Source organism: Colossoma macropomum, unplaced genomic scaffold (genome assembly GCF_904425465.1).
Source record: "Colossoma macropomum unplaced genomic scaffold, Colossoma_macropomum, whole genome shotgun sequence".
Classification (NCBI taxonomy): domain Eukaryota; kingdom Metazoa; phylum Chordata; class Actinopteri; order Characiformes; family Serrasalmidae; genus Colossoma; species Colossoma macropomum.
In genome coordinates, this window is record NW_023494810.1 from 16901350 (window position 1) to 16927241 (window position 25892).

General features: G+C 38.6%; 1 protein-coding gene across 2 annotated transcripts; it reads left to right on the plus strand.

The window, feature by feature from the left end:
* Positions 1–3183: 3183 nt before the first annotated feature.
* Positions 3184–25709, plus strand: st3gal8 (ST3 beta-galactoside alpha-2,3-sialyltransferase 8). Of its 2 annotated transcripts, XM_036559295.1 has the most exons (8): positions 3261–3306; positions 5327–5354; positions 11862–12673; positions 15372–15562; positions 18829–19008; positions 20004–20049; positions 20939–21058; positions 22294–25709. In XM_036559295.1, the coding sequence occupies exons 3-8, from the start codon at positions 12350–12352 to the stop codon at positions 22495–22497; spliced, it is 1065 nt and encodes a 354-aa protein (XP_036415188.1). In that variant the 5' UTR covers positions 3261–3306; positions 5327–5354; positions 11862–12349; the 3' UTR covers positions 22498–25709. The 2 variants fall into 2 exon arrangements, with proteins under 2 accessions (XP_036415187.1, XP_036415188.1); XM_036559294.1 differs by lacking the exon at positions 5327–5354 and having other exon boundaries at positions 3184–3306.
* The last annotated feature ends 183 nt before the right edge of the window (positions 25710–25892 follow it).

Sequence of the window (25892 nt, forward strand, 5' to 3'; positions counted from 1 at the left end):
AATTGAAAATGTAGTAAAGGTATGACCACTGTGCAGTCCTTTAAACTGAATTTCCTTACTGAACAATGAAAAAGCGTTCTTCTATACTCTTAAAGCAAGATCTTCAAGGGTTCTTGAAACAATAGAAGAACACTTTGTACGGGGAAGGGCTGAGAGACAGGATGCATGTGCTGCGTCTTGTTTATTGAGCATTTCTGCACATGGATCCGGTCACAGTTCAAAACAGGAGCCATGAAAGAGGCACTTGGGTTAAACACAGGCATATGGAGTGGGCTGATCTTAGATGGGAGAGTCCATGTGTTGTCTGTCCAGAGGGGAGACCCCACGACACCCTTTTTGGTGCTATATAGAACCATTTTATTAAAGTTTTTATTTAAGACCATGCACAACACATTCACCATCAATCTGAAGAACAATTACACCATTTAATTTTTTTATTGCTGAATTGTCTGAACTTCTCGCTTTGCTCTATCCCTTTGTACCCTTGAGCGTTGATGTTAGATGATTTTAACATTCATGCTTACTCATATAATTGAGCTGATTTTCTTAATCTGATCATTGTTTTGACTTCATTCAACATGTAAACTTACCTACACACACCAAAGGACGTTGGATTTTGTGTGCACTTCATAAGGTACTTGTTTGTCTAACTTGCGTGGTACTGATCTTTACTTCTCTGATCATAAGGCTGTTCTGTTTGATCTGTTGTGGGCGGATTATGATTGGATAGCTCAAACCACCTTCAGAGGTGGTTAGAATTGCACCTCCACCTTATTTAACATGAGTAAAAAACAGAATGTGTTTCCTTTATCTACAATTATATGAGTGGAAATGCGTTTACTGAGTGCTGACTAGCAGGTGAAAAAATTAACAACAGAAGGAAGGATGGAGCGTATGTGAAGCTGGAGTAATCCCCAAACCAAAAGCCTCCATGCACTCCAGGCTGATTACAGCATCGACCCCTGCACTGAGGCGTATGAAAGCTGTGGCGCGTCAACTAGAACACATCAGTATGAAAACTAGTCTGATGGTACATGCACTTACTTAGAAACATTATGTCCTTTGCTATAAAGAGGCCCTAAAGACCTCAGCTAACTAGTAATTGCCAGGGAAATGCTAGAGCTCTTTTCTCCACTGGCGACAAGTTGTTGCGGCCTAAAAGCTTCCCCTTAGCTCTGTCATCAGAATTCTGCTGTAATTTTTGAAGTTTGTTAATGAAAAGATTGACAAAATTTATTTAAAACTTCAGCTGTCTTCTAGCTCTGTAGATACCCTAGTCGTATCCTCTTCTGTCGACTAATCCTATTTATACCCCTCTGGTTAAAGCGCGTCTTCCCTCTTTTTGCCCTCTTGTAACTAAAGTCGTCAATGCCTCTCTTACATCTGGCTAGGATCCCACTTAAAATTGGCCATTCTTCTTCTTAAGAAGCCTGGACTTGACCCTGAAGATTTGGGAACTATCGATCAATTTTAAACCTTCCTTTTCTTAGCATGTTGCTTGAGCGTGCGGTAGCCACCCAGCTGAAAAATCATCTAACTTTCAACAACCTATTTGGGCAGTTTTACTCAGCTTCTTCAGAGCTAACTACAACACTAAAACTGCACTGGTTATGGTTCCAAATGATTTATTGATAGTAGCTGACTCTGGGTTGTTAAACATACTTGTTCTTTTGGACCTTACTGTTGCATTTGACATAGTGTGTCACAATATTCTGCTGTGCAGACTTAAGAACTGGACTGGCATGACTGACACTGTACTTGCATAGTTTAGATCATATTTTATTGACAAGCATGAATTTGTCTCTATTGGCAAGTTTAGGTCTGACCCATCCCATCTCTCCTATGGTGTTCCCCAGGGCTCAGTTCTCAGCCCTTTACTTTTTTCATTACATATATATGCTACCACTGGGCAATAATACTATACAGAGTCTCCAGGTCCATTGTTATCCAGATAATATGCAAATCTTTACACTAAACCCTCAGACAACCACTTGTTGCTTTGATCACCTGTTTGGCTGTTTAAAGACTTGGATGGCTAAGAATTTTTGTAGAATAAAATAATGATATAACTGAGGCGCTTCTAATTCCATCTTGAAGAAAATCAGACAGTTCACCCTTGCTATCCCAAATGTTATTATGTCCTCTGTTGTCAAGGTTAGGAATCTTTGCATCATTCTTGACTCCACATTGTCAATCGATGGCCACATTAAAAACATCACTAAAATGGTATTGTCGTCTTAAGAACATTGCCCAGTTACGTTCTTCCATTTTATTATTCATTCTTTTATCACATTAGGTTTGAATACTGCAATGCTGTTTTTTATGGCCTTCCTGTGTGTGGGCTTAAGAAGTTGCAACATGTCCAGAACTCAGCTGCTAAGGTTCTTATACATACCAGACCATGGGAACATATAACGTCTACTCTCAAATGCTTACACAGGCTCGCTGTCCATTTCACAATACAGTATAAAATACTTCTTTTGGTTTTTAGGTCCCTGTATGGTCTAGCACCTCTTCGCCTTTCAGCTTTTCTTCAGAGTATTCACCTTCATGCTCTTTACAGCCCTCCAAAACCCACCTGCTTTCTGACCCACCCTCCAGTGACTCTGATAGGAATCTGGGGTAATGATGTCTACAACACATATATAGCCCTTGAGATGTGGAAGTCTGGTTCCTATCACCACAACTGTGAACCAATCATACTTGGCAAGTTTCTCTAGTACAGAGCATTTCTCACCAAACCGCTCTGAATGACTTTGTTTACATCTTACCATTTAATTATGTAGAATTTTTTAAAAAACTGTGGAACTCCCCTTTAAGCAGCTGTTAACCAGCATACACACCTTAATCCTTCTTCTTTTTCCTTTTTTTCTCAGAAACAAATTAGGATACAATTATTTGAAAACATGTTTTTTATAGTCCATAATCCAGAAATAGAGTCAGAACTGAATTAAAAAAAAGGAAATGTCAGGATCAGAAGTGTTGATACCTCAGTATTGATCCACCTATCCTTACCCTCCCCGCCCCTCCAACACACACACACACACACACACACACACACACACACACACACACACACACACACACACACACACACACACACACACACACAGGCACGGTTTGCATTAAGTTCGTAAGTCAGCCGGTGTGACTCCTAAGATTGGCCTCACACTCTCATATGCACGCGCACGCACGCACACAAGCACGCACGCGAGAACACGCACGCGCAGGCGGCATATAAGTCTCCACATCGTTTCTTTAGTCTGCAGTCAGAGAGCAGCAGCAGCACAGCGGAGAGCCAAAGCGGTGAGTAACTAAACTTAGACTAAATTAAACTAACCCCAAAACTACCATTAACCTCTTTTCTTGAACTTAAACTAGCAACACATCACTCAAAATGGCCAGAAACGTTGGACAAAACGGGTTTTGGTCGACGATGCTACAGAAACAAGCACAGTGAGCATGAGCTAGAGCCTTGTTGAATATCTCTCTTTGCTAAACTTTTTGTCTTCATAGCCTTCAGGCTGTAACAAAACATGTTCGTGCCCATTCTGAGACATAAGCGAAACGCTACTAATCAGTAAATTATACCCGCGAGATGGAAATTAGATCGAATTTCTGCCTGAAAAGTCCATTATATTATTCAGCACACGGTTCTGAGTAAAGTTAACGGACATTTGCTTATTCACGCCGAACAGCATTAACAGTGTGCTGGATTAAAGCACAGAGCAGGCTAGAGAGGCGCATGTGGGTGTAGATTGGTCGAGTAAAAACCTTAAAGAAAGTCCGAATAACGTTATGAAGTAACTTTTCTGTGTGCTGATAAAGTCGTGTATCGATGTAACGTTGGTTGGACAGTGTTGAGTGTAATGTTAGCCTGAATGTTGGTGATTCGTGTGAAACTGTACAGCTGGACTGTGTGTGTTCTGGCTTTGCTCTTTGCTTTTAGTGTAGTTTGGAGGGTGAAAAGCTATATTAAATGCGTGACATTACAGCCCCCACCCCTCTAAACATGGTTTGCCTGGGGGTGGGGTCGAAGCGGAACATCCTGTAATAAGAAACATACTATATGCATCTTCATTTCCACTGTTGTCAGTGCCTAGCTGGAGCAACAAAGCAGGCAAGAAAACAAGGTAGAGGGGAAAAAAGTGTACAGTACTTTGGAAAATGGGCAAATTAGGAGATGTGGGATTAGAGCATGAACTAATTTCCTGACAGGACATTTCGCAACCCTGGCACCAGGTATTAGTCTTTGAGAGTCCTTTCCCAAGCCCTGCTTTAAAGGAGTAGTTTGGTGAAAAATCATATTTATTTCAGTATATCTTATATGTAGTTAGTTAGCCAAGACAAGTTTGGTCTCTGAAGTTAAGAGCTTTTAAAACATCTCAAACAGACTTGCTTATGTGGTTTGTGACGTTGTATAAACTATTATGTATCAAATACCATTATAAATCCAGGCATCAAGATGGATGCTACTGTTTTAAGCTATCTGAGTATATGCTGTACTTTTGTCCACTTAGAATTAAGGGTGAAATTGTGTACATCTAGTTATTTTTGGCTGAACTTTCACTTGAAATGCTTTAGTTCTGGGAGATTCCCATGCATGTCCAGTGAACTTGTGTGGGAGACATTGTTATGAGGATAGAAGAGCACAGAGGGCCAGCTGTTTTAAATTCCCCAAGATGTCTAAGCTCAGGGTAGGGAGGTGTTGGGCATACTGTGGGCTCATGTTCGGTCAGATATAGTGAGAGGGGGTTTGGTGAGGGGGCACAGCATGACGTGCTTTCTTGCTTTTATTGAGGTTTGTGCTGCGACTGAGTTTGAGCCAGGAAACATGAGCCATCACACAGCCCGCTACTCCCCCCTCTGCCCCCCAGAGCCGCCCGCCAGATAACAGTCTTCTCCACTTTAAATTCGTACTTTACTTTAGTGCTGACATGGTGATACTGTTTAACACACCCCAAGACAAACCTTTAACCTTTCCAAAAGTATTTGACTGGCTGTAATCCAAAGCAAATCTTTAAAAGGAGGTTTTAGGTGGCTGTTTTGTTTGTCAGGAGAGTTGTATAGTGTAGATTAATTATGTGTAAAGTGTGTTTACACTTCAACAAAACTAAAATGAGTGTGTGACTGGGCATATTGGTTTTGTTCTGTGGGACAGAACTTTACAGACTTTTTTTTAAAAAGATTAGCCACTAGGAAAAACAGCACTTGAGGTTAGTCCCACTGATTTATAAAATGTGCTTACTCTTTGCTATTTGGTTTACTAATGTGATATTTTTTTACTTAGTGCCCAAATACACTTATTGAGGTTATTGTTTTACAGGTGTTTTGATTTGAGTCAGCTTTATCAAGTAAGTGAATGGACACTTTTTTCAGCTTTTTAAAAGTTCTTGATTGAATCTTGGTGCATAAATGCGCCTGTTTCTAATGACAAAAACAGTTTACAGTCTGAGAAAGCATGATAATGTGAAAAGAAAAGTCAATAATCTTTAAAGAATTCTGGACGCTGTGGCATCATTGCAGTGCTTCGCCTCCATAAGCACTAAATCATAGGTTAAAATCCCAGAGTGTAGTTTTATTATTCTGCTGTGATGCGTGATGACAAGACAGCATTGCAGTGGTTCCTAGAAGGAGACCTGAGCACATTGTGTTTGTGCTTTCCATCTAACTGACCTGATCCACATTTTGCCTAGAGCTTTAATCTATCTATCTATCTATCTATCTATCCATCTATCCATCCATCCATCCATCCATCCACTTACTTGCTTACTTATTTGATTAGGCACTGTGCATATTAATCAACCCAAGGATTACGGAGGTTAGCAGCTTTCTCTATTAATCCAGGTTTAGATACTCAAGCTATGACCAGTCCTCCCCCACATGCACATGGAAGCGTGATGCATATGAGGAACAGCCAATTGTGTGAAATGCGAAGAGGAATCAAACAGAACAATTTGGTTCTTATTGGGCTGGCCTAGAAAAGGCAGTTTTACTCACTGACTGACTGACAACTTTGTTGAAACGGTACTGCACCCTAAGTTAGCCAGCCAAATGCCATTCATTCAGGAGAAGAAGAAGACTTGGGCACCGGTGTGAAGCCTAATCTCACAACCCTGTCCTGATTTCACCTCCGAAGGAGGCCAATGTTAGCAAGTTATTATGTTTTTATTACCATGCCAGCCAGTACGGTAAACTGTAAAACGTGTTACTGTTTTAATTCAGTTGTGTGCTAGCTTTGTTACATTTGTTTATGAATAAATTCAAGTTTGCAAAAAGGCATGTACATACACATCTACCTATGCCTTTTGAGGTTCCTCCCAGCATTGTTGTTTGACAGCTGTGAAATGTATGATTCATCCAATAACACTGCGCATACCGCGACTGGACATCAGGGAAAGTAAGATCAGGACAGGGATGTGAAATTAGGCACCACACCAGCTCCTCATGCTATATACTGTTAGGTAAGCTAAGGTTGTTTCATTTCATGTGGGTGTGTGTCCTTGCTTGAAATATGCTGTGGGTTGCCATTGCTTCAAGCTGACAAAGTTAATTGCGAGCTGAGAGATCTTTAGTGGCTCCTTGTCGGCTCTTTTTTTGGTCAATTGAGCATATTAATTGGCATTAGCCGAGAGAGCGAGCTGCGAGAAATGTAAGAAAAAACAAACGCATAGCGTAACCAACTGTAAGTGCAGAGTAACAGTTTTATCACTAGGGATGGACATTTGTTGTTCTAATGTTGAAATTTGTAAACATAGAATATTTGAATATCATTTTTTTTTTTTACTTTTTATCTAAAATGGCACAGGAAGAGTTAATTAAACTAAGCGATGCAGAAGTAAATGGGCAGAGTTGCCCCATTATTTGCTATTTAAGTGAACTTTTAACAAATGATAGGTGACTGTTTAAATGCAGTATTAACTAAGTAGCTCTTTTTCCCACCTGGCGACCAGCTAACATTGTTTGTTTTTCGCTTTCTTGCACTGGATTAAGCTTATGTGAATAGTGAGATGCCTTTTAAATGATGTGATTTTGGCTGTTTAATTGTTAGATTACTTTTCCCTGGAACTAATAAGTAAAGTGATCCTATCACAGTTTAGGAGAAGTAGCAATTTGCAATGGAATATTTTGAGTACCCCACCACTGGTCAGTGATGTGTCAGCTTCTTATTTTGGAGCATAAACACAGTTTCATGGACTGATCGTATGTCTAGCTAAACTTTGAAAGGCTAATTTTAGACCATGGTTAACTTCCGTGTGAGGTTTGTTTGTGTATGTAAAAATGCACATACTGTTATAGGCTTTATATTAGTAATATTAAACCTAAAAGTGTGGGGATTTAGGGGGCTCATGCACTGACAACTGTGTATCCCTCACGTTTAAAATGGCTGCTTCACCCCTGGCATTATTGACCAAAAGTTGCAGAGGAGAAAGAGTGTGGCCTGGCAGTCTGGCAAAACCAGGCTTGTTGGAGCAGTAAGTGCTTTATATTCTTGATATGATTTATTACTACTGCTAAAAAGTGATATTTTTACATGATTAACAAAAAAAAATCCAAAATTGGTCCAAAAGCTGTTCATGATCTGAAATCTCAGGTTAGGTGAGCAGCATAATTTGACATGGTGATGTAACCCAGGTCAAACTAAACTCTAAGTTAGCTGGTTGCTTCATGAGACAGGCCTATGATAAGCCTGAAACAAATTCAAATAAAAAAAGGCTATTTACATAGAGATAAACTAAGAAAATAATCAGCTGATGTGTTGAGCAAGTTGCATCACAGACAACACCAAAATGAACCTACTATAGTGTTACTTGACAAATGATTTAGAGAAGGCAGAACTATTTATTACTTATTGTTTAGAGGTAAAGCGCAAACTCCCAAATCCAAAAACAAATCCAAAATGTTTATACCTGGGGTTTCTTTCAGGTTTGTGTTGAGTTTTGTAACCTGGGTGAAGGAATCAGCATTTTTCCAACTGTTTGATGAGAAAGTGCTGTGAAAAGATTGCTGTTGCTGAGTAAAGGGCATGCCTCAATGTGCAATCAAATCTGAATAGTTTGCCTAGTGCTGGAGAGCCTGTGGTTTTAGCAATAGGAAAGTTAAAGGCTCCCCTTTTCACTGGCTTTTGTCATATTGGTATGCTAATGAAGCTGCTCAGATGCGGGTGTCCTGGATGACGCCTAAAAGCTAAAGAATGGCTGTGCTAACTACTTTAGAACTTGATCAAGCATACTCTTAGAGGTTTTGATGGGTTTGGGGAACCACAGGCTTGTTCTGTTATTGGAAAAGGCTAAAATGGCCTCGTTTTCATTTCTTGTAAAGTTAAGCAAATGTGGGCTAACACTAAAGCAGGTAACAGTATTGTTCAGATCACATTAGAATCACTTTATTGGCCAAGTACAATTGTTTGCACAAGGTATATGACTTAAAATCGGTGCATACATTACTGGACAATGCAAAATACAGATATTAAACAGATGATACAAGTAAATACAAAGAGTAAATGCCACAGGGGGTATTTATGTATTGTATACAGAATGTAAGCTAAATGTGCAGATACACAGTATGGATGCAGTTCCTCCACTTTTGCACAAGACCACCTTTTTTACTGTTGACCTGAAAGCTTTTTTCAGTTTTTAGTCCTTGTTTGTGAGCAGAGTTTCCCAGTGGAGCAAAGGGGGTGGATCCTTGGTGTGGTGAGTGTTCAGTAAATTAAGTGCTATTATTTAAAGTGGTACTTTGTCAAAAAACAAATATACACAGTACAAGCATTTAGCTGTTAAGACTGCATGTCTTTTTGAGCCTGCTTAGTTAGAAGTGGCAATACTGCAATAATTTATTGCTATTGTGATAACTTTTGTTATCATGATAGACAGAACATATCTCTGAGAACTTCAAGAAGTATGACCAGTGTGCGTATCTTCAAAAAGAGAACATAATGAGTTTTGTTTAAGTGCCTTTAGTTCAGCACAATATGTGAAATGTTGAGTAAAAGGCATTGCACTCAGTTTTTGATGGCGGTTTTTAATTGTGACTAGGGATGTCACAATAAAAAAAATAATTACATTCTACCCACCCAGAGAAAGCGAGACAAATTATGCTCTCTTGAACTCCCGGCCACGGATAGCTGTAGCACCACCAGGGATCAACTCGCAATCTGCTAATGAAAGGACCAACGCTTAGACGGTTCCACTACTCGGGAGCCCCAAAAATATGATTTTGAAATCTAAAGACTGCAGTCAGTTTAACTAAATGTGATCATCTCAAACTAGAGTGACTATGCAATTATGTGAGAATTGTGACAGGCTTTATTGTGGCACTAATGTCGCCTTTTGTCTGCGGCAAAATGTTGTAATACGTATTGTGTATTGTGAAAATATCTTTAAATATTGTCGTGATATTTTAGTTTGAGCACCGGTGCTAAACTAAAGAAGCAAACTTCAGACACCAGACATGTCTTGGTGGATAGACTTCATTTTAAGTGAAGACTAAACTGTGTTAAGATTTTTTTTTGTGCACAACTATTACTTCAACGTAGTGAAATGAAATCTGGAACCATTTTGTAATTTAATTGTGCATCTCGGTCAAATACATGCGAGTGGCAAGTTTTTAGTTTATGCAAAGATTATTCAACATAAGTACAACCTTCAAACTGTCATCAGTTTCATAAACATTTTCACTTTAAATTCTGAGTCACTTGACATAACTTTGAGTTACTTTGATTCATATTTAAACCTTAAACCACTGATGCAAATCCTTCTCTCCATCTTAGTCATCTGGAACCTCCAGCTTTTAGTTAGAGACATGAACATATTATTTGTTTTGTTTTTTGTTTTTTTTTAAATAAACATTTTGTGTTAGTCTGCCCAGGGCTAAGATCCCAGCCTAAGCTATATGAAGTGTTTGGCTTTGTAGCTTGTCTCCCTCCATATACTTCAGCCCTGTTATTTAAGGTTCTTGCTTTTTTCTGAATAGTGATGGGAAATGCCAGACTGCCGCTTTGCTGACTGGGTGTGTTTTGCCGTTGCTGGCCAGAGACGCAGTGTGTTTGGTCTGTAGGCAGAGAGCCGTCTGGCAGCCAGCGTTTCTCCCCACCAATCAGCTGAACATCAGCTGATCCCACAAAAATCCCTCTTCCCCCACTCCCTGCTAAAAGGAAAAAGCAGATCAATACAGAAGTATCAATACATCTGATCTTGACTTTTTTTAGAAGCAATCTTCATGTAAAAATATCAGGATCAGGTATTTTTCTTTTAAGCATTAATTACAGTAATTATTTGCTACAAAATGGAATGGTTTTTGGTGGTGGAAAAGTGGGGATTTTTTTATTTTTTTATTTATTATTTTTCCACTGTCTGCTTCTCCCTCTGCTTTTCAGACACATGCAGTGCTGCACTGTGCTAACATTTACACTGGTTTCATTGTAGAAATAACAGATTTTCCCTTCTTAAGTGCACTACAAAGTTCTATTAAAGTATCTGTATTTTTGAGTATAAGTATCTTTACTGGTCATGCTTGGGTGCTTGTTTCCACACACTGAAGCTGGCACATCCGCCACTTGTTTTGTTGTTGTATGAAAGTTCCCTGAATTGGACACAAAGTAATTTGTACATCATTCAGAGTGGTCACATGTGCAGCTTTGAATAAGGGCCAGTGTCTTCACCAAAACGGAGACCCTTTCCTGTTATTCTTACATCATCTGCTGCCCTCACTCCAGTTGTAAGTTTGAATAAATATACATAACAGTAAACAAAGGAGGTTCATTGTAGAAATTTGCTTTGATTTTTTGTTGCACTGAAATTCATCATTTTGATATGTAAAGTACATAGAACTGCAGAACTTTGTGAATAGCAAAATCATTAGAGCATGAGCCTACATTAGTTCCGTATGGCTAGTCAGCACAGGGCTCGATGGTATATTGTTTGTTAATTGTTGGTTTGATATTAGTCACAGTGCTTGCATCTTAACCAGTCTCAGTTTCTGATGAATGAAAGTATTCATGTAATCCATTAAAAATATATATTTTTCCGAAATACTGCTGGCCAATATGTAACGTCACATTATTGATCCACTGATTTACCAATGCATCTTTAATACACATTTTATATATATTGGAATTATGTACTCTAATACAGCGATTGTGTTGTGGCATTATCATCCAGCTCTAGTCAGCACTGCTGCTCCCTAAACTGAAGTGACTTGTCCCGGGATGCCTGCTAAGGAGGGCAGGGCAGTGCTATTGCAAGTAAGCCAGAGTGTAGCCCTGAGGGACTGCTTATTGATTCAAGCTCAGCTTGGGCACTCTGGAAGTAGCTGTATTTGACACGCATCAATTCAGGGCAGCGTTTGCCTCATGCTTCCTGCAGGTCAGAACGAAAGCAGCCCAGGCATTTTATTTATTCAAGTTGTTTGATGCAGCCGGGGCAGGGGGAGGCTAGGCTAGATTCCTGCAACCTCAGCAAGCGGCAACAGTTGTGTCCGTCTTTCTCTGCCTGCCTTGTACACCATCGCGCTACTATGAGAACAGATTTGAGACTGAGTAGCTGCACTATGACTTGCAGGAATAGCCTTTTAAGCAGCTGTTAAAGTCAGCGTTTTTTATTTTACCCCTAAACGAAAGACTTTTACTGCAAGATTTGTGGGTCGCTGCTTTTTGTGTTGACAAACGTCAGGTGGAGCTGAGGTTTCGAACTGAAACCTTTCACTGCAGAAGGGCTGGTGGGTGAGCTTCTTGCCAAAGGTTTGTTTTTCCCCTCTGTCTTCTGTGCTTCGTCATTCAAATTTGCAGCTACCTAGATGTGGCAACACTGATAAAGATGGATCAAGGTTCATCCACTGTAACTGTGTTCTGTGTGTTTTAGGAACGAGGAGGCTGTGAAGCAAAGGGGGAAACGGTTATGCTGATGAGAGATGGAGCTCGATAATAGAAGCCTCCAACTGGCAAAATAAGAAGTGAAACTATATGTTTTTCCCCACCCTGCACTCATTTCCTTGACGGCATACCAGAAGTCTGCCTGCTGCTGGACCAACGGAGAGCCCTCGTCGCAGATTTGTTCTACTGTGGCCCCAAAAAGGAGCCGGAGACAGTCAAGACGTAAAAAGACTATTTTATAGGAGTATTCCTTTTATTTTATGCCTCAAAAAACACTTTGTTTTTAGATTTTAAAGAAAGTTGTCAGCTTATTTTCTACCCGTCTGGCTGGCACAGAAGGGACCTAAATGATTCAAACCAGCTACTGGATCCATCATGTCATAAAGCCACATGTGGTCTCCTAGCACTGAGGAATATAACTTTTTTGCCGAGTGAGCATTGCAAAAAGAAAAAGGATACCAGAAACCTGCCTTAGTCATGCTGCTGAAGAAGAAACTGTGCATTGGTGCCTTGTTTTGTGGCATCCTGTTTTTTATGTTGGCCACACACACTATACAGAAAAACAGTCTCTTGTCCGTGACGGAGGAGGTTACACACACTGCGGCACAGTTCGTACTAAAGAACCACACACACACCCAGTCTGTCACCCAGTCCATCCAGCGGCGCTCCTGCAGCTGCCCTACATGTGTTGCAGATCTGGGCATCTCTGAGTGGTTTGACCAACGCTATGACCACAAGCAGCATCCCTACCTCACTACCGAGGGAAATGAAATAGATCCGCTTGCATTGAAGTGGTGGCTGGTAAGTGATGTAGAGGCGAATTCTGTATGCAGATTTTAGGTCTCTAGGCCTAATCATTTCCAGGAAAAAAAAAAGTCTTATATAAAGTCTTAATAAATATCTGAAATGTTCAGTTCATTTTTATTTAATAGTACAATGCTTGTTGTATCTAAACTCTGAAAGTTATGCAGTAATACTCTTATTTCGCTGTTAACTTTTGGTTGTAAACAAAAGGGTTAACAACTTAGTTTTTCCCCCATGTTATCTGGAAACAGCCAAGTGAGCTCTTTCTCATTGAGTGGCCTTAAAGAGATTGACAGAAAGCTTTGCAGGTTAGATTAACTGCCAACATAATTAGGAAGTGACAGAGAAATCAACCAGTCATGTTTTGGATTGCAGTATGTAGGAGTGATTTGGTGAGGGGGGGGGGTGTCTTGGATATGTCACTGACTGCAAATATGAGTTGTAGCCCTGCCTGTGAATATGGCCCTAACTGAAGGCCTAGCTCTAATACTTCTGGTTTGCTGCTGGATTTACCTATTTGTCATTTATTTTATGTAGAATTTTAACACACAAGAAAAGTAATGAAGAAAAAGAAAAGTAAAAATTAAACACTGGAACCTAATTCTGAACAGCCATGGAAATAAGGTGTTAAGTCACTGGCAGTACAACAGATTGCTTTTAGGAGCACTTGCGTGTTTTGTCATTGCTTCTTTTGCATTGGCTTAGTTCAGAAAAAGGTTAGTGCCCCATTTGGAACTTGAAGTCTTCTATCAAGTGAAAAATGCTCTTGTCCCATATATTGCAGCAATGTTAAAATCTCTAACTCTGTAACTGGTGTTAACTCACCAATTTTAACTGCAAGCACATATTCTAACTAGCCCTGTAGGTCATAACAAAATGTACTCCTTAATGAATATTAATAAAATATTAAAGAAACATACTTTATATTAGGGTCATATTAAAACAAATGAAGTTACATCGTGAATATTGATAGCTTAGGTTTTGTTGTGTTTTGTTATGCTCTGCTAGTCTTGCTAATTGGGTTATTCAAATTATGAATTAGTGTTATTGTAAAGTAGATGTAAAGTGCGTCCTTGCTTAAGATATTAATACACAGTTTGAGACTTACAGCATCGTTCATCATTCAGCATCGTGGTGTACCCAGGTTTCGGGACTATTTTATCTTGACTATTTTTCTAACTGACATTAAATGATTCGATTAGATTCTGTTAGTCAACTAATTACATTTAGTCATTTCTTTATTTATGTACAGTATTGTGCAATACAGAGACCAGAGACGAGACTTCTTTTATTTAATTTCCAGTCAAAATGACTGTTAAGTACAAGTTATTCTTTTTCAGCATCAGGAAAAAATAGGACATGTATTTAGCAAAAAATAACACAGAGGCCTGAACAAATAAGCATAATTTTTTCTGTATTTAGTAATTCCACCCTTTGCAATTATTACAGTTTTTCATCCTTTCATGAGACTTACTTTTAGTGGAAGAATGGATGGAAAATGTGGATGTTTCAGATCTAAAATGAGTGGAGCTTATTTTCTTCTGTCTCTCAAAGAGGAAAGCTTTAAGAGTACTGTTTATTTGATGGGGACAGTTTTAGTGGTGTAGCAGGTCTTGTACGATTGTTAGGAGTTTCATTCTGTGCATCTTTTAATCATTTTTTTTGAAATCCAGTTTTGGAAACTCCAGTTTTTTCACTTATTTTCCTTTGACTTTCCCTTTCTTTATGCAAGTTGATTCAGTCACCTGAAAAATGATTAACTTGTACCTAATGGCCAATTTGACTGGAAATTAAATAAAGTGTGGTCTCTCACAAAAAGTAGTTTGTTAGTTTTACAAATGAAGTGTAGTTAAAACTACAGATATTTCTGCAAGTGGAAATTTGCATATAGCAATTGAGTTGCACTATAAATTTAAGGACCATTGTATTTTATTGAACGTACTTGCATCAGTCATGCACAGGATACAGAAGAGCAAAGCAGATGCAGCATGGAAAAAAAAAAAAAGCTTTGATTGAGCACAGTCCCAACACTGCGTCTCTCTGGGTTTCTAATGCATCCTGCAAGCATCATTTGAAAGCTGCAGATATCATTAACCACACTGGCCCAGAGACATATCTGGAAAAGAGTGCGGAATCGTCCAAATCTCTGTTATTACCATCACTTGTTTAACAAATATCATTACAATCCACTGAGATGAACCCTCAAGCTACCATCTTTTATTGTGATTACGTAAACAAAAACCCATTTACCATAGTGAACAGAGAGGTGGATCCAGTCTGAATAAGCTGCTCTCCAGCCCATGCGTGCATTTCAGTAAGGTTTAATTTAACATAATTAAAGGCTTTCTAGCTTCAGACAGTGGAACTGCAGCCAAACACAGATAAGCTTTTCACTGGCACATATGCTGTAGTTTCCTGTCCACAATGACATACACGCACAGGCAACCTTGCATCAAGCTACATTGTTGAGCTTTTATCGAGGAAGCCAAAATGCTGTAATAAGATAAGGCTGTTAGTCTGGCAGGTCATAATTGAGGTACAGTCAAATGAAAGACGAGTTTTATTTCAGTGCTTTAAAATTAGAGGCTTCTCAGGGTGCTTATTTCGAGGAACATGAATGAGGGTTCCTGGAGGAACGAAGGATGCTTTATTGGATCGTCTGAAGTTCTAATGTTGCTTGTTAATGTGAATGCAGGCTCTGCAGCGGTCAGTTGATGGGACGATCGAGGAAGTGATGAAGAAAATGTTCACTGTGATTTCTCCTCCGCCTGTGGAAGAACTGCATCAGCCAAGTCGCTGTCGGACATGTGCTGTGGTTGGAAACTCAGGAAATCTACTGCAGTTCAAGTATGGAGCTGCGATAGACTCCCATTCCATTGTCTTTCGGTATGTTCCACTCTGCTGGTTCGCAGTTCAACCATTCAGACTGTTTTAATTAACCTCATGCTCCATCATACATACTGACATTATGACAAAAACAGAAGAAGCAGCAGTATTTTGTTTTCAGTCTTATTAGTAAAGTTAGTCAGTGACGGCAACAGTGACTTATCTAATTGATAGGGTAACTAGCTGTTCATCCCTTACATAACCTTATAAAACATGTAGCAGAGCACTGATATGGAATGCCAGCAGGGAGAAGAGATTCAAGTTCATTTTCTACACTCTTCTCGCATAAATTGAATGAAATAATGCATTCAGTATTGCATATCATGCTTGGCATCCGTTTACTGCCTCTTCACAAATGGGCTGTTTTCGAGCTGAAAGATAGAAGCTGAAAAAGGCTAGGATGGTAACGTTTGTTGATGTAACTTACCATTAGCTGTTTACCTAAAAGACCGGCTGCTGGAGTCGCGAGCACTGCTGCACGTTGATATGAGTGTCGGCAAGTTTTTGGACACTGTCCAGTGTGTGGGTGCCTTAACTTCTCTCTCGCCATGGTCACGTTGGAGTTGAGGGATTATTTGTTTGCAGTTCCCCCTCTCTTCTCCCGCTCGGGTTTGCATACAGAGCACTGATAGGCTCCAGAGATGTTCTGTGGATCTGAATGTACAACATGCATGAAATCTGCAGTGCAATAAGCAATTTTGGAAATGATAGGAAAATAACAGCAATATTGTAGTAGTGTTTTTCACCTGTGCGTATTGAACCGTAGGGGGCATACTGAACGGTTTGACTGTATACCATGTACTATTACATCTCTAATAGTGTATGTATATGTGTATACAGTATTGCTTGAAAGTCTGTGAACCTTTTAGAATTTATCTGCATAAAATATCTGCCTAAATTTGGCCCTAATAGTAGACAAAGAGAACTCAATTAAACAAATGAGGCAAAAATATTAGACTTGGTCATTTATTTATTGAGGAAAATGATCCAATATTACATAGCTGTGAGTGGCAAAAAGTATGTGAACCTTTGCTTTCAGTATCTGGTGTAACCCCCTTGTTCACCAATAACTGCAGCTAAACATTTCAGTTAACTGTTGATTTTAGTCCTGCACATAGGCTTGGTGGAATTGTAGCCCATTACTTTGTACAAAACAGCTTCAGCTCTGTTATGTTGGTGGGTTTCCTGACATGAACTGCTTGCTTCAGGTCCTTCCACAAAATTTCTATAGGATTAGGACTTTGCTCAGGCCATTCCAAAACATTCTTCTTTAACCATTCTTTGGTAGAACGACTTGTGTGCTTAGGGTCGTTGTCTTGCTGCATGACCCACGTTCTCTTGAGTTTCAGCTCATGGACAGATGTCCTGACATTTTTCTTTAGGATTTGCTGGTATAATTCAGAGTTCATTCTTCCATCAGTGATGGTAAGCCGTCCTGACCCAGATGCAGAAAAACGGGCCCACACCATGATACTACCACCACCGTGTTTCACAGATGGGCTAAGGTTTTTATGCTTGAATGCAGTGTTTTCCTTTCTCCAAACATAACGCTCATTTAAACCAAAAAGATTTTGGTCTCATCTGCCCACAAAACAGTGTTCCAATAACCGTCTGGCTTGTCCATGTAATCTTTAGCAAACTGCTGACAGGCAACAATGTTCTTTTTGGAGAGCAGTGGCTTTCTCCTTGCAACCCTGCCATGCACACCATTGTTTAGTGTTCTCCTGAAGGTGGACTAATGAACATTTTAATAGGTCTTTAATTGCTTAGAAGTTTCTTTGTGACCTTGCAGACTATTACGTGCCTTGTGATCTTTGTTGGTCGACTATTCCTGGGGAGTGTAACAGTGGTCTTGAATTTCATCCATTTGTACACAGTCTGACTGTGGATTGGTGGAGTCCAAACTCCTTTTAGAGATGGTTTTGTAACCTTTTCTGTCCTGATCAACAACACACATCTTCTTCTGAGGTCCTCAGAAATGTCCTTTGTTCGTGCCATGATACAGTTCCACAAATGGGTTGTGAAGATCAGACTGTGATAGATCAGTTCTTTAAATAACACGGGGTGGTCATTCGCCTGATTGACATCCGACTGATTGAAAACACCTGACTCTAATTTAAATTCAAATTATCTGCTTATCCTAAAGGTTCACACACTGTTGCCACTATATATATATATATATAAGGGGTGGGAATCTCTAGGCACCTTTCGATTCGATTATGAGATATGTATGTGTGTGTGTATGTGTATATATATATATATATATATATATATATATATATATATATATATATATATATATATGAAATATTGAATCATTTTCCTCAAGAAGTAAATTAACAAATCTTATATTTTTGTCTCATTTGTTTAATTTGGTTCTCTTATGTGAACCTCTCTTATGTATTTCACTTATGTGAAAACCTAATGAAGAATATAGAAAATTCTAAAGGTTTACAAGCTTTTAAACTTTTTTTTTTATCTGCACTAACAGCTTTTAAAATAATGATGCACTTGGTTTGAAGGTGCCCTGCTGGGAAAGATTAACTTCAGACTTTGATCATACTCCATGTGTTTTGCTAGATTAGACACGACACAGTTAATGAAGTCTTCTTTGCTGCTGTAAGTGCAGAAGAAAGAATGGTGATGAGACAGAGCAATTTAAAAAGTCTCTCATAACTGCAGTTCAGCAATAAGAAGGCATCACTGTGCTTTATTTGATTTCAGGTGACAGATTAGGGTTGATATGATGGGGGTGTTTTTCATGGCATGGATATTCAGTTTATTGCTGGATTTGCATACACATGATGCAAAGTATGGCAAACAATAAGCACTTACAGCAGTTAACACATATCATTATGCAAATGCTCAGAGGGCAGTTCCAGAGGAGCGTTGCTCGAGCTCCAATGTTGCATGCAATGCTGCACCCACCAAATTACGTTGTTTTTATATATATATATATATATATATATATATATATATATATGTGTGTGTGTACACACACACACACACACACACACACAAAAAAATGTGAAAAGCAATTTATAAATAATAACTTGATCATTTTTGTGCATGTCTCCTTTCCTGCTGCAGAATTTTTTTTTATTTATTTTTTTTACTTTTGGTTTCACTAAAAGTAAACCAGAGGGATTAGAATAGGTCACTTAGAATTCACTTAAGAGTAAGGTGCTAAACCATGTATCGCTTTATGTCAGCAACAACAGAATTACGTACAGCAGCTGAAATATCTCTGTTGGATTTTCCTGCAGGATGAATAAAGCCACGACTGTAGGGTTCGAGCAACATGTGGGGAATAAAACCACTCACCACTTCATGTACCCAGAGAGCGCTGTGGATCTGAACCCTGGTGTCCATCTTGTCTTGCTGCCTTTTAAACTGAGGGACCTTCAGTGGGTGACGAGTGCACTTTCAACCGGAGAAATTAAAACGTGTGTCCCTCATTCAGCAGATAAACCCACAAACAAGTCTATATTTCATTTGCATCATAGTCAGCTAGAGAACTGAGGGCTGGGAGAGAAACAACCTCAAACAGTTACACCCTTCTAGCTAATTTCCCTGACCTATCCCTTCTGTGGCCTCTGACACACTTTCCACTCCCCAGCCATCTTCCTGTCTGCCTTCTTAGTCACAAGTTTGGACTCACTTGACTAAATGCATGTTTTTCATAATTGTAGACATTTTGATCTAAATGCTAATACAAAAATACATTATATTCATTTCTAAGAAGTTGATGCCTACATAGGAATTGATTTCTAAATCAAAAAATTTGCATTTAAAAATGTTTATACTCAATATTTTTGTGCTTAGCTCATGCATATTTTCAAGCCTGTTGAAAAAGCATCTCATGAGGTGGCTCCTCATAAAGCTGGTTGAATGAATGCCATTATTGTGCAAAGCTGCATCAGAGCAAATCGTGGCTAATTTAAGATTCTAAAATAGATAACGCATTACGTTGACTAAAAAAATGTGTTATAGTTTTGATGGCATCACTGTGGTGATCACTTCCTACAGTGTGGAAAATGGTAAGACTAAGAAACCCTTAATGAGAAGAGGTGTCCACACTTTTGACTGCTACTGTATTCTCTATTCCTGCCAGCAAGGCGGAATGTAGTCCTCTAATAAACTTCAGCTTCCCTCCACAATTAACACTATAACAATATATTAAAGGTGTGGTCTTCACTCTCAGACTGCATAGTTGTTTAACTGCACGGTTTAGCAAAGCCCAAATTTGCCGGATGTTCCGCAGCCACTCAGTGTGAAGCCGCCGTTCCCTGAAATCCACTCATGTTTGAGTGGCCCATCCTTATTTGTTTGTTATTAACAAGTTTGTTAAATTTATTGCTGTAATTGTTAACAGTTTTTGTCAAGACGTCTGGGATGTATAAACAGTGCTTTGTTATAAGATTTTCTTTTTCAACCTCAGGACATATGTGAGAGTGAAAGAACGTGTGCAAGCAGATAAAGACAAGGTGAGTGTGAACCATGAGGTACATCAGTGATGTATTCTGTGGTGCTTAATCATTTAGCCAAAGCCTGTGGTCAATTTACATGCATAGGGAAATGTTCAAGGCAGTTCCTTGGAACATTACGAGTGTAAACGTCTTTTATTCAAGAGTACATTGACTGTGAAAGGATTAAATCTTGAGATGCACTGAAATATTGGCCATGAACATTTGACTGAAAGTGGTCAAAGATAGCACTTTTGGTTATAGGCAGAAAGAGGGGAAAAAATTAAAAGATTAAATTGGACTTCAACACAGTGTCAAAATTGAACACTTAACACATCATTTGATTATGAAAACGAGAAACAGTGATTAAAAACTATTTATTTCGTTCACCCTCCTGTGCTGGTCAGTGCAGACACCATTCAAAAAGTTTAAGCTGCCACCTAAAACAATGGGAATAAAAAAATTGCCCATGTTGAATTATTTCACGGTTTCTGTGAGGGACATTAGACAAAGCATTTTTTTATAATCGCTATCCATGACGACTATCAGGAGAGGGCACAGTGCTCAAGAGCTTCTCCGCTACTGGTCTGATACCAGTTGAAAACACGACATCCTGCTTGATATACAGAATACAGCAACACAGAAGCAGAAAGAAAAGTCCCTGCTGGCACAGCAGTGTCATTCGGTAGTACCTAGTAGGTTTTGTCTATTTAAAGCAAATAAAAATAAAAATAATTAAATTGGGATTCGGTTTTTGGACAGGTGTGTCTCCAATTTCAGTTTCAACGAAGAAGTTTGTTTCTGTGCATCACTAATGAAATCTCAAATTTAAGCACAATTTGATGACTATTTGTAACATTTTTACACCCATACTGTTTTTTTTTCCCCTGTGGTGTGTTTTGGGTTGCAGGTGATTGTGGTGAATCCGAGTTTTTTTAAGTACACTCATGACCGCTGGACAGAGCACCATGGAAGGTACCCATCCACTGGCATGCTAGCCATAGTGTTTGCTCTGCATCTCTGTGATGAGGTAAAACCCCTTACTTTCTTTTAGTTTGGATAAATCTTCATAGATCTGTCTAAACTGCACAGGTGGTTAGAGATCTACAGTTTCAAGTCTTCATATCAAACCGTGTAGATTATAGTCATATGACCTTGCTAACAAGTAAAGGAGGTTTACCCTAGCAATTAGCATATTGCAAACTGCATGCCTCAATTATCACACTGACGCAAACTGCATTACGCTGTTAACCTTTTAAATACCACAGAACACAGTGCTAACTCCTTTTAATTTACAAATAACTGTTTTCTGTGTAATTAATAAACAATAATAATAATAATAATTTGGATGTTAAAAAAAGTTTGAGGTCATTTTGAACTTATGTGGTTTCTTACACTGTATGACACTCTTATCTGTAAAAATAGACAAAAAAGTACATACAGCATTCAGAGACTTTTTTTTTAGCTATAAACCTTTTTTTGTGTTTTTATAGATAACAGTATGTAAAGATATTGAATATGGTATATAATGACTTCAGAGCAAGGTTTCTTTTTTAAGTAAAATTCAAAGTTTTTAAACAATTTTTAGGACCTCAGCATAGCAAAAATACAATTTCCACTGACACTAAAATATTGCATGTATTTAATGTGTATTTTTCTGAAATCGAATAGTGTAAAAACTGATAAATTATTTGAAATTGGATGATCCTTACAATGTCTGTTTACTGTGTCCAACTTTATTAGTTCCACTGTCCTTAAGATTTTCATCATCAGTTATGATATAAAAGAGGCAATATTCCTGCACAATTCAGATAGAATTATTTCAGTGCCAGTTCATGTGGTGTGCACAATGTGTGACATTCTGGACTGATGTGTTTGTTTTTTTGCTTACCTTTTCAAAATGAGCATTTTCTGTTGTGTTTAGTGTAGGTTTCTGATCAAATTTGATTGACCTAGCTGATCTATTATATTGTGCATGAGTCCTTAAATTTAATACCTCTAATAGTAAAAAAGACATTTTCTTTAATTTTGTAACCTTACATTTTTTAAAATCTATTTTAAGACTTTACAACTTCTCAAGGAACTGTGAGAAGCCTGCAGAGGTCTGTTTATTTGACCTAATTTAAGCGTCTGCGTCATGCAGTTAAAGGCTTTCCTTCAAAAGTGCATCTAGAACTAGGCACACGCGTTGTTTTCTTTTACTGTGAAGTAGACTGAGTTGGAGCAATCCAAGTAATCCTCATGTTATTGTGGTTTTCCCTCCAGGTGTCTGTGTTCGGCTATGGTGCAGATTCACTGGGAAACTGGCACCACTACTGGGAGGACAACAAGTATGGGGGAGCTTTCAGGAAAACAGGTGTTCACAATGCTGACTATGAGAGTGAAATCATCCATAAATTGGACACAGAGGGCAAAATTAAACTTTACCCGAAGGTGGGACAGCAAGCCAGTCTGAAGCTGAAGGAATGACTCAAAGCCACGAGACCACACATGCTGGGTCAGAATAGAGGCCAAAGAGGAGAAAGACACACATGTGATTCACCCTGCTATTAACTGACCACTGTGAGAATTGCTGAACCAAACCCACTGACAACAAGCTGTATTCTCAAGACCAAACAAACCTTAACTGTTTTTTAATGAACGTTTTATTGATACTTGTCACACATTTGATGTAAAACCACAAGATGGACTAAATCCAATGAGAACAAAGCTCCTCTTGAAGATGCAGGAAGGCAATGGAGCAGAGAAGGAGTGGTAAGTGGAAGGAATAAGCTTAAAGTGATGGTTGGGTGAAAAGTCGCATTGACACGAATTTACTCCTTGAAGTCAAGACATGTTTGGTGTCTGAAGTTTGCTTCTTTTTTGCACTGGAGCTAACAGGCTAATGTAGCTAATGAGTAATGGATGCTTATACTCCCCCAATTAGCTTCATGCAAACCGCATTTCTATCGTCACACGCTTGCCTCAAACAGTGTTGTGTTATCTCAAATAGACTTGTGTGATGTAGGCATTCTGTAAGCACAGTGCTATTTGGCGAGGGGACTAGCTTTGTTAGATACATTAGTCTAATAGCTCTGGTGCAAAACATAAAGAAGATATGTAAATGTAATTTTTCACTGAACCTTTAAAGCTGTTTCATGTCCACACTGAGCTGCACCGCCAAGCCTTACACAGACTGACCCTTGGGACTTGTTAGTGTCGACTGCAAAGAGGGAAAAGGCTAAAAATAAAACTCAACATGTTTAGCAAAGTGGCACTCTTGGCCCACTTCTCAACTTCTCATTTTAGACAGAAAAGCACTTTTTACTGCAACTAAGTACAAAACTCTGAGATGTTATTTGCATTATAGTTACCAATGTGTTTTTAAGGAAAATGACCTTTTCCAAATTGGCTTTTGCTGTATGGATCACTAAAGCAAATGAAAACATTATTTAACATCTGGATCCAAATTGGTTATTTTGCTTGCACTGTTTTAGCAATACATGATAGGGACAAAAATACTGGGACACCTACGGGAGCTTTTATGACATGCCATTCTAAATCCATAGGCATTAATTTCTAGTTGGTATTTGCCCTCCTCCACCATTTGGCACAATTCAGTCAGGCAGGTAATGTTCTCCTGGCATTCACCAAACCCAGAATATGTTTCCACTGCTCCAGAGTCCAGTGGCGGTCTGCTTTTACACTACTCCCTCCGATGCTTGGTATTGTGCTGGGTGCTATACAGCTTACATGCAGCTGCTTGCCCAAGGAAGACCATGCTAGGAAACTCCGGGTGCACAGTTTTTGTGCTGATGTTTAGTGAAAGGGGAGGTTTGGAACTGTTGGATCAGTTATCGAGTCCGCAGAGCGTTGGCGACTTTAATGCACTATGGGCCTCAGCACTCGGCGACCCGCTCTGTAACTTTACGTCTAGCCCCTTTGTGGCTGAGTTGCTGTGGTTTCTAAACACTTGCGCTTTTGGAATATCTAGGAGGGAAGAAATTTTCATGAACTGACTTGTTACAATGGTGGCATCCTATTACAGTACCAAGCTCAAATTGAGTGAGCTCTTTAGAGCGACCCATTCTTTCACAAATGTTTGTAAAGGCAGACTGCTTGATTTTATACACCTGTGTCAACGGTACTGAATGAAACACCTAAATTCAATGACTAAGAAGTGTGTCCCAATACCTTTGTACATATAGTGTTTGCCTTTTTTTCCTTTTACAATTGAGCACATCATGATGAGTTGTGGATCTTTTTATTATTATATCAATTAATGGTGCATTACAAGCAAATATTTAGTTTCTCAGTTGTTTTGCATTAAGACCCCAACCGTCCTTAAACGTTTAGCATCTGTGCCTTTGAGTGGTTGCACTGATTACACACACATTTCAGTTTACTACCTTTGCCAGTAATACTTACCACAGTTTGGGATTTTTACCAGCTACTATTTTAGCAACATAGACTGAAACACATCTTAGACTTGACCTGAGATTTAGAGTAATAAATGGAATGTGTTTGGATAATTGTAATGACTGACTGCGGTTTTGGTCAAAGTTTTCTTTTTGTAGCCTTTCGACTGTTGCCAGACTGTGAAAATGCTGAAACTTGACTATTCATTTTGTTGCAGATTTTTCTTATTACCAAGTTTCTTATACATGTGTTTGTGATTTACTTTGTGATTTTATGCTTATGAATGTATTATGGTTTTCTTCTACATTGCCCTGTGTCAGATTATTATTATTATTATTATTATTATTATTATTATTATTATTATTTATTATCATTATTGTGGTCTACTGAGACTCAAGGTCATGTCTCAAGTACAGATTCACATTATCAAAACAATAAAACCAAGACGGAAGGAAAAATATTTTCATACACACTTTAATAAGTGTTATAACAAAACTCATTAATGAGTAATGAAAATAGTGCAGGGGACAAACATTTGTTTCCAATTTACCTCCTGTTCAAAACATAAAATCAAATTATAAACAATAAAAAATAGTCACGTTTTAAGAGATCAGGTATCATAAATAAAAAATTGGAATGCAGAAGTAAAAATAAGAAATACAACATTGCTATGGCAAGTTTTTTGAGATGCACTAAATATTTTCACTTTTTCAAATTTCCATTCCAATTCTACTTCATCACAGACTTCATGTAAAACAGTGAAGAGAAACAACATTAATACAACATATTCATGTTACAGGCATCAGTCACAGGCAACTATTCCCCTACCTATTATAAGGTACTTGAATGTGCAAGTTGGTAGAAAAATAAAGCAATAAGTCACTGGTTAGTCTTGGGGACTTGTTATTTACATTTATTGTGGGATATGAATTTATTTCAAGTATTACTTTTACAGTTGTGGCCCAGAGATTTCTACTAATTACACTGCATTCAACACACACAGAACATGTGACTACACACAGTATATTGTCCAGGCCCAGACTTGCCTTGGCCCTGACGGCCAAGTTACCATCTCCCAGTGTGCTTTAAAGAGAAAAACAGAAGTTACATGTGTTAAAAGATTCTTGACCTGAATGTGACAGTGTGCCCCCATTTTAATGGACAGAGTACCAAATCATGTGCAAGCACCTTTGTAAGCAACTTTGTGCCAAGTTTTTTGCGAAAAATCTTGATAAAGCTGTGGTCTGTCTTGAATAAAGCCTTGTGTACATATATAATCACTATTTCACCTGTATGGAGTCTTTTTAACCTTAGGAATCTATAAAGACTGAAATATGGAAATAATTATTTGCGTTTTTTGTGCATTCGCCATTTCATGGCCCTCATTTATACCCTGCAAAAACACTTACAGGCAACAAGCCCATATGTTACACTGATACATCCAGAATTATACTGATACATCATTA